We start from the raw sequence: 15,370 nt of genomic DNA on the forward strand, positions 1-15,370 counted from the left end.
AAAGTCACAGCCTTACCATGGTCACGGATGGCCTGGTCTCTCTGCCACACGCCTCTCAATCTGCAGCCTGTCTGCCAGCCGCAAGGCCCTCTGTGGCCCTGTGACAATCCAGGCAGCACTCGGTGCCTCTTAGAGACCCGACGCCCTTTATGCTTCTCTTCACCACTGTGGGGCTGTTGTCCCCAGCAAGGGTTGCCCTGCCACACTCAACTTCAGCCCCAAGCCCCGCCTGGACCCTCAGTGCCCCTGCATCCTCTTCTGCCCCTCTATGTAGCATGTAATTTATGATGGCTGGCATCCAAATACATGGGCTGGCTGAACTTAGAAAAATGTTACAGTGAAAGTCATGTTGCTGTGAAATCTCCCTAAAATCCTCATCCTTGCTTTGGGCACACAAACCACAGCTCTTGACACTTTCTGAAGCAGCTCTGGAGTCCCCTTTCCTGAGTGTCTTGACCAGGTGTGATCAAACAGACAGTGAACACTGTCCCCAACGCTATCCAACTGGAAGGCGGCTCATAAAATCAGATGCTGTGTCATTATTCACTGGATCTGGCACCTTGTGACTTCCAGCTTTTCCCCAAAGCCAAACAGCCATGCAGAGGAAACATTCTGAGTGGATTCAGGACACTGAGGCAGCTAGGACAGTCCAGCTGACGGCACTGTGTGACGTTCTCAGGGTGGCTTCAGACTGATACTGCCCTGCACCTGCGCAGGGAGGCGCTCTGGACACCAGGTGCTGTGCAAGGGCAGAGGAAGCTGCAGCATCTTTCCTCTCGGTGGGCCAGGATCCTACATCCTGTGACCACCTTCCCACGCAGTCCCTCCCGGCCAAGCAGGTCCTTCATGCCAGGCACACTTTCTCCTGGGTGGTCACATTTGAGGAGACGCTTCTCTTTCACCAGATTTCAGGCATGGGCTGGGGCAGAGTCCAATTAGTATGGGTTTAATTAGCTATGCTATTTACAGAGTTTGCTAACTCAGAAATAAAAAATATATCCTTGCCTCAGGGACGTACGGATCAGTGGGATTGTTGGCCTCAACCCCCACCTCACCCCACGGACTTAGGGGCTTGTGGTCATACCTCCTCCTCACCCCACTGACCTAGTAGGCCAGCAGGACTGCTAGTTTTTCCTCCTCCATGCCTCATGATGTTAGAGACCAGTAGGATTGTTGGTCACCTTCTACCTGCCACAAAAGGTCACAGCAGCTCACAATCAGCGACCCCTTCTACCACCTGCAGAACCTTGATGGGTTGGTGGGAGCCTCAGCAACCCCTCATCCACACAGAGGACCTCAGTGGGCTTGCAACAGTGTGGTGAGTTTCTTCCTCAAATCAAGGACCTCAGTGGGTCAACTGGAGCAAAGCAAAGTCCTCCCCCAGCTGTAGGACCTTGGCGAGCCTGGCAAGAGTGAGAGTGAGTCCTTCATCCACACAGAGGACATCATGCGGGTTGAGGACAGTGCCAATAAGGCCTCCCCCAACCTGGAGGAAATCAAAAGGACTTACAAGGCATCCAGTGACACAGTAAGGGCCCAGCTATAGCCAGGCAAACACTATAGCCAGGTAGATCTGGTGGACTGGACCATCCTGAAACTGTAGTAACAGCAGGAACTAAAGGTTGAATTATATCAATACTCCTCGGGAAGTCAGCCGAGGAAGAACATAGGACTCATCCAACAGGCCCTGCAGGTGGAATTCAAGTGACTGCCCCTCCCCTTCATTGAGGGACCCAGCAATTGGACAAACATCAACCACACAGTAGGACCCTAAGACACACATGATGGACAGTTGAGACTAGTGGGATTGATAAGACCAAAATATTAACCCAAGAGGTGAAAATGACAAAATGAAAAAGCAAAATGCTGTTTCTCAAACATCCAGTCCATCAGGATTAAGTACAGAAGACATCAAAATAGAGGACATTAGAAGTCATACACCTGAAATTTCTGAAAAGACATCAAGTGAAATAAAGAAACAGGTTATAGAGGAAATCATATTAGTAATAACCTGATTTCCTCTATAATCACGTAAAGAAAGAAAGAAATGGCAATAAAGGAGTTGCTCAGCATAGCTAGAGAAGACATAGATAAGAAAGTTCAGGAGCACGGGAAGATAATGGAGACCTTGAATGAACAATATAGAAAAGAATTAGAGTGCCTGAAACAAAATCAGAGCTATCCAGGAAATAAAAAATTCTATTGAAAGCTGCCAGAACTGCTTGAATGAAGCTGAGGATAGAATTTCAGACCTCAGGACAGGATCACAGCTAGCGATCATGAAAGGAAAGAACTTTTAAAAATAACATGACACTGGGTCAGGAATTTATTTAGCTCATCAGCATAAGTGCCTGCCTTGCAAGCGCACAGTCGTGAGTTCAATCCCTAGTATCACAGACAAACAAACAAACAAACAAAAACATGACAGCATGAAATGACAACTCAACAGCTTTAAGATGGTGCAAAGAGAAACAATATAAGACTAATAGGCATCAATGAAGAAGCAGGAGTCAATGCAAATGTTGGTAAACTATTTGGAGAATAGCAGAAAATTTCCCAAACATGGGAAAAGAATCAGATAAATAGGTAAGTGAGGCATACAGAATGCCAGACAGTCATAACCAAAATAAATCTATACACAGACATATAATAATTAAGATCCCAGAAACCCAGCATAAAAACAGAATACTAAAAGCTATTAGAGAAAAGACACAACTCACCTATCAAGGAAAGCCCATTAGAATCACGGCAGACTTCTCAGCACAAACCCTCATGTCAAGATGAGCTTGGAGTGAGGTATTTCAAGTCCTGAAAGACAACAACTTTCAACCCAGACTGATGTACCCAGAAAAACTTTCTTTGAAAATTAATGGAGAAATAAGATACTTCTACGACAAAGAGCAACTGAAGACATTCATGTCCACTAAACAAACTCTAGAAAGAGTAATAAAAGACATACTAGATAGAGATAGAGATGACTATAATTTCCAAAACAACAACAAAAAGAAACCATCAGACAGGGCAAGCAATTAAATAAGGGAGAAAAGCAGAAAATCAACAGTGGTAAAATAACATGACAAAGTTGAGCCAGTGGATATCAGTTATAGCCATCAATGTGAATGCCCTCAATTCACCAGTTGAAACAAATAGGTTGACAGAATGAATCAAGAAACAGGATCCCACAATACGCTGTATACATAAAACACATCTGACTCAACAGGAAACCCATAGACTAAAAGTCAGAGGGTGAAAAGCAATATTCCATACAACAGGAACCCCTCCAAAAAGCAAGGGTAGTTATTCTGTTTGCAGACAATGCAAACTTCAAGCCAAAAATGATCAAAAGAGATAAAGAAGGTCACTACATACTTATTAGTGGAAAAATTAAAGAGGAAGCACTAACAATCAGAAAACATACATGCACTAAATATAGGAGCACTCGATTATATAAGACAAATACTAATAGATATGAAAAACCAAATACACAATAACACGATTGTAATAGGGGACCTTAATACCCCGTTGTCACAAAGAGATACATCTAGACAAAAAGTCAGCAAAGAAATAGCAGAGCTGAAACAAACCTGTGTACAAATGGACTTAGTAAACATTTACAGAGTGTTCCACCCAACCACATCAAGAGTACACATTGTTTTCAGCTGTGCATGGGGCATTCTCTAAAACAGACCATACATTAGCCCATGGGACATTCTTAAGTAAGTGCAAATGGACTCAAATTATCCCATGCATATTATCTGACCATAGTGCACTGAATTTAGAGGCTAATGGCAAAAGAAACTGAAAACCCTACATAAACATATGAAAATTAAATAACAACCTCAGGAACAACCGATGGGTTACAAATTCAATGAAAATGCAGACACAACATACTGAAACCTGTGGGACACAATGAAAGCACTCCTAAGAAGGAAATATATAGCATAGATAGTCACATCAAGAGAATGAAACAAACAAACAACCTAATGTTACATCTCAATAGAAAAAGAAGAGCAAGTCAAGCCCAAAGCCCATAGAACAGAGGAAATTACAAAGATCAGAGTAGAAATTAATGCAATTGAGACTAAGAAAACAATACAAAGAATTAATGAATCCAAGAGCTGGTTCTTTGAGGGAATATACAAAGTTGATAAACCTCTAGCCAACCTTGTCAGGGAAAAGAAAGAAAAAACTCAAATTAATGCCATAAAGACGGAAAAGAGACAAATTACTACAGATCCCATGGAACCTCAGAAGATCATTCAAAGGGTACAGCCCAGCAAACACAACCTTGGGTAGATCTGGGGCTTCGACCTGTTTTAGGCAGCTTTAACAATGATTTATTTCTTGGTGGCTTTCCTTCAGAAGCATTTCCTATAAAGCCCACCCACTTTCTCTGTTCGGTGAAGACTGAATGGGCCACTCTGGAAGCCATCCTGAAGCAGCGTGGGGCCACAGCTGGTGAGACCACGGGAAGGATGGTAACGAGGAGGACCGGGGCTTGATCCCCAGCTCTGTAAGAGAATTATTGTCGTAATAGCAGCGTGGTGATTTTTAAAAGAAAAGTTTGCCCAGTATGCTAGTGCACATCTGTGATCCTAGCACTTGGGAAGCAGGAGAACTGCTCCTAATTTGAGGCCTGCCTTGGCTACGTAGTGAGTTCAGACCAGTCCAGACTACATAAAGACCAAATAAATAAAACAAACCCAAAACAAAACAAAACATAAAAAAACCCCAGCAAATTCAAAATTCACAACCACACACATATAACATGAGAACTCATGTACCATGTGACATCTTGTGGCTGTAACTACGGGAAGGGCTGCCTCCCCAGGAAGGCTCCCTAACTAAGCAGCACCCCTCAGAGGAGGGCAGCGAGTAACAGGTGTGAGCTGCACACGCGGCCTCTTCCACCTCTCAAGAGACCAATAAGCCAAGGGCCACGTCCGTCGGTCTGCCCCTTGATAATCTTATTCTCTTCCGAGTCCTCCGTTCTTTCACAGTAGTAAAAGTCAGTGTGTTAATCGGACTGAACACACTGCTGTCTCCTGCGAGGGTTCACACACCCCAGGGACCCTTCGGGAGAGCTTGACCTCTGCTTCCAGGCTGCTCACAGCACACACAGCGGGTGGGAAACCCCCTTGATGACAGCCAGGTGGTCTGGGGCACTCAGTGTGGTCCAGGACTTAGTAGCTGCATGAGCCTGTGCAGGTTTCAAACTCCTCAGCGTCACCTTATAGGACATGGAATGCCTGAAGTGGCCTGCCGGACACCTGACGCGGCCAGCCACACAAAGTCTTCCATGTTGGTGACGGAGAGCACGGGAGCAGAGTCAGGAGGAACAGGCACGCAGGGCATAAAGGGAGACGTGCACAGTGTGACGTGGCTCAGTCTGCTTACTCACAAGGCGTCTGAGGAAAGCAGGATGAGGCGGTGTGCTTTGCACGATGACCTGCAAAGCGTGCAGGGTATGTGAAGGAAGCAAAGCCCACGCAGGTCCACCATGGTGAGGAGGAGCGCAAGGAGCCCAGAGGAGAGGCTGGGGCTGAAAGGCAGGGGGCAGAGGCAGGAGGCTGTCACGGGGAGTCCCAGTAGAGGACGGGTGCAGAGGAGGGGCAAGGACCACAGAGAAAGCAAGAGGCCAGCGAGCTTGACAAGCAGGTGGGCTCAGTGTAAGTGCTGGGGGAGTGAGGAGGAGGCCGCTTCTGGGGCTTACACGGCAGGGAAGAAGCTCTGAGCACTGGGGGCAAGGGAGAGAGCGCTGAGGGGGCTGTCCCACTGGGAGAGGCAGCTCCTCCTGCAGATGCACTTGTCACCTTAGACAGTAGAACAGCACCTACTGGGCTGAGAACCAAGGAGAGGTTAGGAACCAGGAGAGGAAGGAGCCTCAGTGAAGGGAGCCTATTTACCCAGATGCTGTTAGAGAGGCAGAGGGCGGCTAAAGCACGCTTTCCCAGCCACGGAACCGCAGAGAGACACAACGCAGTGAAACGGGAGCGGGGCTATCTCACGCTTTTATTAGTGAAACTCGTGACTCTAACGGTAGACATACACTAGCTAATAAAGCAACTGTGTCCCTTCAGATCTGAAAATCAGAACTGGTCCAAAATGCAGTGCTTCGAATTTCCACTGTGAAGTTAAATCACATCTTTCCCTCATCTTGATAAATCACCAGAGGAGACAAATTCCAAAGTGTGGGTGTTTATTTATGGATTGTGCACCCCGAAAGCTTGAGAACAATGATGCTTGAGCAGGAAGTCAGCAAACACGCACACCTCTGCCCGTTGTAATCAGTGTCCTGGACGTCTCAGAGGGCGAAATCTTGGCGGCTGCTTGGACTGTCCCAGTCATTTGCCAAGGAAGTGCCACACTTGCTCTGTGTTGAAAGCAGAGAGGGGGGAATTAGGGACAGGGTGAGGAGCTCAGGGAAGGAAGGTGGAAAGGCCACGATTGACCCCCAGGAAGTATGTAGGCAGTGACAGAGTCCCAACCTTCACGTGTCATCTTCCTCTTCTCCTCCCCTCCAAATTCCTGTCTTTAGATGTCTCATTTGTAAAGCTCACCCAGCTTTACATAAAACGGTATGAATGTTTCTAGAGCTTTCCCATTTTGTTCTGATGCCTCTGGGGGTCACTTTCATTGCTACTGAACAACACAGAGGTCAGTACCCGGGCTACCGCGTGGGAAGCCTAAGAAAGCTGTCACTGTAAGAACCGCCTGTGGAACCCTGGGAACGAGACACTACCGCACAGAGAGCTCTGCCAGCCGCTGGCCCGGACGGGACACAGCTTGGCCTCCCGTGAACTCAGGGCCAGGGGTTCATGCCTTCCGCAGCATCTTGTAACTGGACCCCCTGTGAAGAGCTCTCATTTTTCCTCCAGACTTGTAACCTGGATAGTTTCTAAGCCCAAACTGCACTATTCTAGAAGAAAAATGCTGTATGAGTATGCCTGCGTCCTAAATTCTTCGCACAGGACATTTTTACTTGTTTCTCAGAACATTTTCAAATAATGGAATTAAAAAATAAGGCATTTATCTTCAAGCTTTCTGCAAATTTTGCCTATGGGATCATCTGTTAAAAATGAGTGATTCATTAAAATGATGAGAAATAAAGAAAATCTTCCAGACTCTTGAGTCTTTTTAAGTTTATCAGAATTAGCTTCTATTTCAGAAAAAAAAGGACACTGCATAACCAAACCATTTTTTAGCCAGAAGTAACACTGTGTTGTTCTTCATTTCCTGAAAGCAGGAGGAGATACAATATTTCCTCTGAAAATTTTAATAACTTTAAAAGTATCTTACTTAGTCTGCATAACTTTGAGGGGGGCTGGCTTGAGGCAGAGTTTCACTGTGCAGCCCAGGCTGCACTTGAACTCACAGCCATCCGCTAGCCTTGGCCTCCCAAGTGTTGAGATTACAGGAGCGTACCACCACACCCGGACTAAGTTTGCATACTTCTTTTATATTTTATCTTTTGGTTTCTATGACTATAAATGAGTACATTTACATATCTTGCTCTTCAAGAACCAAAGTGTTCCATACCTTCTCCATCACTTTCTATGCGTGGGGAAGCTGGTGAGACCTGAAAGGTAAGCACAGAGGTGGGATCCCCGTTACAACAGCAGTTCAGTCACGCATGCAGAGTGAACCCAACAGTTTTTTCAAGAAATAGCACAAAGCTGACCCACAGCAGGCCTCTAACCTGAAAACTATATACCCCTCTGCCTGTATCATTATGGCTTCCTCTTTCTGATAAACCATAGAGCCAAAGAGAAAAGTGTGAGCTTGAAAATATTTCTATCAATAACCCCAGGAACGACTAAGCATGTGGCAGCTGAGAACGGGAAGAGATATTCCTTCAGTTGCTTCCATGGCTGAACTCTTGAGAACTGAAAAAAACCAAACAGACATACTCAAATACATGTGCATGTATAGTATATGCACGCACATGGGGACACACACACACACAATTTAGTTGTACTCAGGAGCTTTTGATTTACTTTTAAAAATAGTCCCCATTTCTTCTGATCACTGGGCCGACATTCTGAGAACAGAGGTGATGATGTAGCTCGTGGCAGACACACTTGAAAGGTTTCGCTGAGACAGAAGCCGTGACACAAGTGTGACAGGTCACTTCCTGATTACCAGCCCTTCCTTGCCAGGCATGAACTCTGCTTGCCAGATTTCAAATGCTATAACCACCTTCTCCTTCTCCTCTAGTCCCTCTCACCCTGTGTGAAATTGGTCCCGCCACCAGGGAAGCACTTGGTTCCTGGTCCCCAAGACCATGGTGATGGTGGAATGGGACGCCGGACTGGCCGGCAGGAAGCACAGGTTCTCCACCTTGGTGACCCTTACCCACCTGGGATTCCGTTTCTAGGTCAACCACTTGATGTGGCCTCTTACTAGCCATATGAGCTGTAGATTTTACACAATCAGGAGTCGCAGTGAACAAGCAGGAGACAGAATCAAGGACAGGAGAAAGGATCTAATCAAGAGAAGCAGTGGGTGAGACGTGGCGGCAGCTATCGGGTCGCATGGCTGACTATTGCACTTGACCCTCTTGGTCTAGGTAAGAGAGTGCACAAGCTAAAAACAGAGACAGGTGCAGGAGGGCAAGTACGAAAACCAGTGACAGAGACATCTCTGACAGTAATCAAGAACGAGGTGTCTGCAGACCTCTAGGGTGCAGCAACTCTGTGGCCCAGCAGGAGGCTGTTTTCAGCTGCGAAGTCACCGGAGAGTAACAATACATTTCCTGCTTAGCCACAAGCTTATGGGGCCACTGTATCCGAGTGGCCCCAGGTGGACATAGCAGTAGCCCCATGTAGACATCAGACAGTGCTTGTCCTCTGGAAAACTCTAAGTAATGAGTCCCTCGGTCACTAATGGGCTAATGTTACTTTTCTTCCTCATCGTTAAGAATAATTTGATTAAAGAGACTTTAAAAATTTTTTCTGTATACTCAAGAAAAGGGTGATGTAACGGTGTAAATAAAAAAGATCCCTGAAAACTTTTCCAGTGTTATCCTTGAATGTGTCCAGGTACTTCAAAAAGAGAAGAACAATTCTGTGAAGCTTCCTTCCATGGAGAAAAGTCCAAGTCAGAGTGTGACAGAGACACAGTGACATCAGAGTGGACCTAAGACAGGCTCTGTCCACTGTCACTGCCACACACTCCTTGGCTCACCGTGCAAAGTTTGTTGGAAAATTAGCTGGTTAAATTTCCTGCTTACAATTAGCAGCTGCAAAAGAAACGACACATGTATACGTGTAGGTACAGGTATATGTGCATGTAAATAAAAATACTTAAAGACAGTTATCTACTGATTTCTCTGAGTTCACTGAAGAGAAAGATTTGTGCTGCTATCGTTCGGACAACTAAATGCAGATGTCGTGAACTCTGGCTGAATGATTTGGGGATGACAACGTGCAATGCATGTACCATTGTTGCCGCCTAATTAACATGTTTTAAATTTTGGTTTAGTTTTTTTTTTCTCTTTGAAATAAATAAAATACACTTAGGAAAAAAATAAATTAAAAAAAACTAGCAGCCGCCTCTGACTGGAGCTGCCAAACATTCTGGAGGAAGAAAATGGTGTACAAAAATAGAAACAATAGAAACACTGAAAAATACAGAAACAAGGAACTTCTCACTCACCTAAAACATTACAGAAATGAAACAGGTCCTATCGAAAACCTTTATCATTATGTTACTTTAAAAAACAATTTTCAGGGTGTTTTTATTTTTTCATTCTAAATTATATTTCTTGACTGAAAAGATGTATTTCTTGTCTGAAAAGATTCGGACATGCAAAGCCTTTTTGATAAAACAAAACAAAACAACACAACACAACACAAAACAAGGTCACCGCGGGCAGGCCCCGTGCTGAGCGATCACCACGAGGTCCAGAGTTTGCTGTCTGCTTGCTTGTTTGTCTGGTGCTGGACCTGGACAGCATCGAGCTCCCTACAGACATTTTTTCCACACGAGACAATGGTATTTAAGGTTGAAAAACACCAGGAATGGGTTCATGAAAAACAGCTGCCTTTTAGCTCTTTACCTGTGGTCCATGATTTCCTGACTCTTCAACAAGCTAGCAAACAGAACCCGTCCAAATCCTCGCCAGTCCATTCACAGCCTCTCACCGGCAGACCCTCGCTGGGCTTGCGACTTTCCAGTTCGGCTGGCTGAGCGCACGCACTCCAGCGGGTGAGAGGTCAGCGCCTGCAGCTCCCTGAACTCCTGACCACCCGCCCTTCCAGGCGGCACAGCAATTTGCCCTCCGACGAGCACACCATCCGGCGTGTGGCCCGAGGGGTCTGCCTTTCCTACACCCGCGTGATAATGTCAGATTTCCGAATTCTTGGCAAGCTGCTAGCTATAAAATTGTATGGTCTCATTTGATTTCCGTGATAACTAGCAAATAAAAGAAAATTTTCACTTGTTAAAGTTTCTTCTCGTGGACTGTCCATTTATATAGTGTACTTATTTTTTTTCTACTAGGTTAATTTTTTCTTATTAACGTAAGTTGTTTATTATTTTAAATGCAAGTATCATCATGAAATCAATGGATTCTTTTTACTTTATTTTATGCTATCTTTAGCTCTTTATGCTTTTCCACCAAATATGTATTAATCCTTTGAAGGCTGTTTTTAGTGTTTTATCATCCAGGTTTGCCTGTTAGCTTTGAAACAACAGGGCTCTTGTTTTAGTCGATCCTGAGATACTTGTTGCTTTCTATTAAACATCCATCCACTCCTGATTTTCTTTCTTCTATCGTGAAAAGTGAGGGGTGGGCAGTAATGGTACAGCTGAATGTTTCATTTTCTTTCTTCATTTCCATTGCATACATTTACTTTTTCAGGCACTATTCTTGCTATATGGTGCAAGTTTTGACACTATTTCAGAGTTTATTGTAATTAGTTTTTGAGGTATAACTTACTGGTATTTTTAAAATTTCAAATCTATGCTTTAGTATTTTTGATTGATGAATAACTATTAGAGACAGAGAATGTGGTCTGTATGACTGCTTTTTGGAGTATTTCACACACTACTTGTACTCTGACACATACTCAACTTCTGGGCATGTCCAGTGACAAACTCTGTATTCTTTAATTACAAATGACCATGGGGGTAAGCTTGCAAATTTCACTTCAATCTTATCAACATATTTTCAAAATGACATTTGAATGAAATAAAAGGTCCAACACATAGCATCTTCCACCTGAGCAGACAGGTCAAATATACTGTATTGAACAAATACAGAATAGTTTGAAAGGCAACCACAAGTGTGTACACACACCTGCACGTGCGTATACACACACACACACACACACACACACACACACACACACACACACACACATAGACACATTGTGCTCCCTATTACTGCTCTCTCTAAGTCTTGTTCCCCTGAATAAAGCTCTAACTATTGGTCATACGGTTCTCAAGCATTACAGACAGGCCTCATGTTCTAGTTATAAAATTAAAGATGTTTAAAACAAGTGCACAATTTCAAAGAAGCTCAGGCTGTGACTAGGACCCTTGTACAGGCCACCCAGGCGCTGGGGCGGTGAGGTGGACAGGACGAGCAGGGGTGCTCTGCCTTGCTGATGCCCGCTGTGGGTGCTGGGCCTAACTGACAAACCTTGCTTTGATGCAGTCCTAACTGTCACAACCGGACACAATTTCAGCACCTATTGATTCACGTCAATAATGTTCTCCATTTCGATTCTTCTAAAGTCTTCCCCACATGTACTCTCTTGAGACTCTAATGGAAGTATGATAAAATACTCTAGCAGGTATTTTCTAACTGTTTCTAAGACGCTGTCTAGTGATAGAAACCAAACTGTCAGCTTTTACCTTTCTTAGTTACAGTGACGGTATTTTCCTGAATCTCTCTGCATGTACTGCCAGGCACCGAGTGAACAGCTCTCCGGGTCTGGACGCTGCCCTTGGCTGTGCTCTGACCCCTTCTGTGCATCCAGGGCCTGCGACACCAGCTCCAACAGTCACTCACGAGCGCGGCCGTTTCTGACTAACAGGGCGATTCTTACAGATACTTAATCATGAAAACCGGCTAAGTTCCACTGAGCTAGAGATGAGGGGCCCAGTTCTCTAACCTGTGCATTTCTGCAACAGCACCTTCTTCATGGTGAACCAGTAACCTGGCCAAAAGGAGGCGGTGCTTCCGAATCCCCCATCCCCTCCTCCACCTGGGCCACACACATCCTCTTGTTAGTCCTTCCCGAGAGCACTGCCTTCCTACAAAGCCGTCAAAATAAGACTAAACACTAAAGCTTCAATTTCCCATGTGAAGATGACAACCTATTATATCACTCATTAATGCAGCCAAATAGAATCAACCCTCCCTTCCCCTCCATCTCCTGGTCCTCTTGAAAGGAAATTTGCAAGCTTAACCCCATGTTCATGTATAATTGAAGAATACAGAGTTTGTCACTGTGAGAAAGATCTGTCCCACTACTTCCTACCTTTTATTTTGTTATATTTTGGGTTCCTCCCTAAGACAGACCACGTGCTATGGGAGCTTGAGTGTCTGATTTATTTCACTCAACTTTATGGTCTCGAGTGCATCCTTTTTCCTACAGATGACTCAGGTGTACCCTTCTTCGTGGCAGAATAGTGTGTGTGAACACCACATTTTTTCTACCGTTCAGCCAGTGACAGACACACTGCTGCTTCCGAGACACAGCTATCAGCGATTGTACTGTTTTAGGGAACAACTTTGCTAAAATCCAGGGCAGGCCGCATCGCCCCATCACTCATACCCTCCGCTGGTTCCCAGCCTCCTTAGGAGTCCCCAAAGCAGTGTGCGCAGGGGCTTCCTAATGAGCGTCCACGTCCATCCCAGCCCCAAACATCCCCTTGCTCATCCTCGGGTCCATCCTGACCCACGGGCCCCTGCAGTCTGCCGCGGCTTTCCAGCGATGTGGACCAGGTGGCACCCTTGGGCTCCCAGCCCCAGGCCAGGGAATGCTGCCCCTCGGTGCTCCCGCACACTCCCTTCTTCCCACCAATCCAGAGCCCCGTGGCCATCTCTTCCCGGGGAGCCAGGCCTGGGCCAGCTTTTTAAGCACGGCAGCTCCGATGCCACTCCTGGATGTGGAACCTGACCCTTCCTTCCTGCTCATTTTCCATCATGACGTCTGTGATCTGCGAGAAGGCCCTAAGTTTTCCTTGCATGTTTGTTCATTATCCACCTCCCCGCGTCTGTGAGCTCACAAACGTGGGGTCTCTGGTCCCTCCTTCAACGTGGCATCCATCCTAACACCAATGTCTCCCCCAAGCAGGCCTTTCTTACCCAGCCGATGAGCTACTGTGGAGATAACACCCCACAGAACAAGAGCAACCACAGCGAGCAACTAACACTTCAGCCATTCCCATAGTAAAGATCTAAACTCACTAGTTTCGGGGCTGGGGATTTAGCTCAGTGGCATAAACACCTATCTTGCAAGCAGGTGGTCATGAGTTTGATCCCTGGTACCGATAAAAATGAAAAAGACAAAAAAACAAAACAAAACCTCACTAGTTTCTAGCTCATAATTGTGTTTTAGAGCCCTTAATTTATAAGTGGGACTTCCCTCTAACATACTTTACAGAGAAATATTACTTAATTACCTGAATATTAATTCTCTTAGTGTTCTCTAAATTAAGTATTAATTTCCTGATAAATTCAGCGGCCTCTCTGCAGCACCCCCACGAGGAGCTGTGGAAATCTATTCTTAGGACTTTTCTGTGCCGTGGGAAGGAAAGCTGGTGAGAGAGCTCAACAGAAAGGAGACAAAACAGAAAGAATCTCCTCTGTTTCATTTTTCTTGAGCCCAAACCTGCATGTGTGCCAAGAGGCAGTTCCAGTTTAGACACTGGATGACTGACAGACACCGCATGGAGCAGACCAGGAACCTTTTGTTTTTCGTATAGGAAATCAGACGCAGGACCTTGTGCTTGCCTGGCAGGTGAGCTAGATCACGGGTCAACCATATACATTATCAATAAGTTGATCTAATTAGGAAAAATGACATCATATAAAATTAAATGGTTAATATACTTTTAAAAATAAAATTTAAAAATCCAGACTCTCTAAAGTTTAAAATTTAAATTCCCTGAATTAAAAAAAAGAATTTCAACATTAGCTTTTGACTTTATGTTGCCCGAAAAGGCTCGACACATTCACTGCTCAGCATTTCGAGATTTCTGCTGGACTTCTGTCATTTATGCGATTAGAAGATGCCTTAGGCATATTTGCTCCTTACCGATTCAACCATCGCTCTTGCTTCCTCCTGAGTGCAACGGAAAGGGCTGTCATGCACCTGGGAGTTTGTGCTGCAGAAGAAAAGAAAATATCATCGGACACAGTAAGAGAGAGCGGTTGGCAGAAAAGAGCACTCCGATAGTGCTCACTACTGGGTAACTCTGGACAGGGAACATGACTTAAATGTGCATAAATCAGGACAACTAAAATCAGTGTACATCCTTCTTTCCAACGTTAACTGATTTGTATTGGTCCACCCTTATAACGTCCGCGTCTGCGTGGAGTCTGTGCACCCACACAGTGCACCTTCCTCCCCTTCTCACCCCTCTCTTCCCGCTCCCACCTCGCTCCCCTTCCCGTTTTGGAAAGATCTCTCTCCCCACTTCCTAATTTTGGTCAGTTATTTTGCTTTTTATTTATAACTTGGGCTTCTCACATAAAAATAAACCATGTGTCATTTAAGCCTGGGTCTGATTTATGTCACTTTACATCATGGTCTCAAGGTGCATCCACTGTACATTGTTCAAGGCAAAACTACAAATAGAATGTACAACAGCATCGCCTCCCTTAGAATATTAAAGATTTTAAAACAATATCCAAGCCCTAATTACTTTCTGGTGTACATAAAGAGATACCACAGCTATATTCCACCTTTAGTCAAGAAAAGAGGAATCAAATTTGACCCACGCAATGGGACCATATGGAGAACTTTTCCTGTAGGTGACACATTTTATTTGGCTGGGTGAGACACTGTGCAATCTCTCAGCACACATGGAGGGGTGAAGACAGGAGGAAGCTGCATGATCGCAAGAGTTCGTTTCCTGAGGAGGCCGCCCAGGGCAGTGGAGGAGCAGCCGCACAAAGTCTCCCCAACCTTGCCCAGGGCTCCGGGCCTTTCCTGTCTCCCAGCATGCCTTGCACACAGGCATGCTCCCAGATCCTAGATCCAAGCAGATCCAGTGCTGGGTTAAAAAAATTAAAGAAACTGGCAGGTAAAAATGGATAGAGGTAGCAAGAGGTGAGAAAGAAGAGAATGAAAGCATGAAAGGAATAAGCTACAAACGGTGATTATCTCCTAACTGATACAAATGATCAGAG

General features: G+C 45.2%; 1 protein-coding gene across 1 annotated transcript in view; it reads right to left on the reverse strand.

The window, feature by feature from the left end:
- Nucleotides 1-5,993: 5,993 nt before the first annotated feature.
- Ppa2 (inorganic pyrophosphatase 2) overlaps nt 5,994-15,370 on the reverse strand; it is a 67,096-nt gene continuing 57,719 nt past the window's right edge. The window contains exons 9-11 of the mRNA XM_063260588.1: nt 14,274-14,343; nt 7,540-7,579; nt 5,994-6,373 (exon numbers count right to left, since the gene is read on the reverse strand). Coding sequence (XP_063116658.1) covers nt 6,345-6,373; nt 7,540-7,579; nt 14,274-14,343 — 139 coding nt within the window. The 3' untranslated portion in view covers nt 5,994-6,344. The remainder of the gene's footprint in view (nt 6,374-7,539; nt 7,580-14,273; nt 14,344-15,370) is intronic.

This window comes from Cavia porcellus, unplaced genomic scaffold, assembly GCF_034190915.1.
Source record: "Cavia porcellus strain 051 isolate PalLab524CR breed Dunkin Hartley unplaced genomic scaffold, mCavPor4.1 scaffold_14, whole genome shotgun sequence".
In the NCBI taxonomy this organism is placed as follows: domain Eukaryota; kingdom Metazoa; phylum Chordata; class Mammalia; order Rodentia; family Caviidae; genus Cavia; species Cavia porcellus.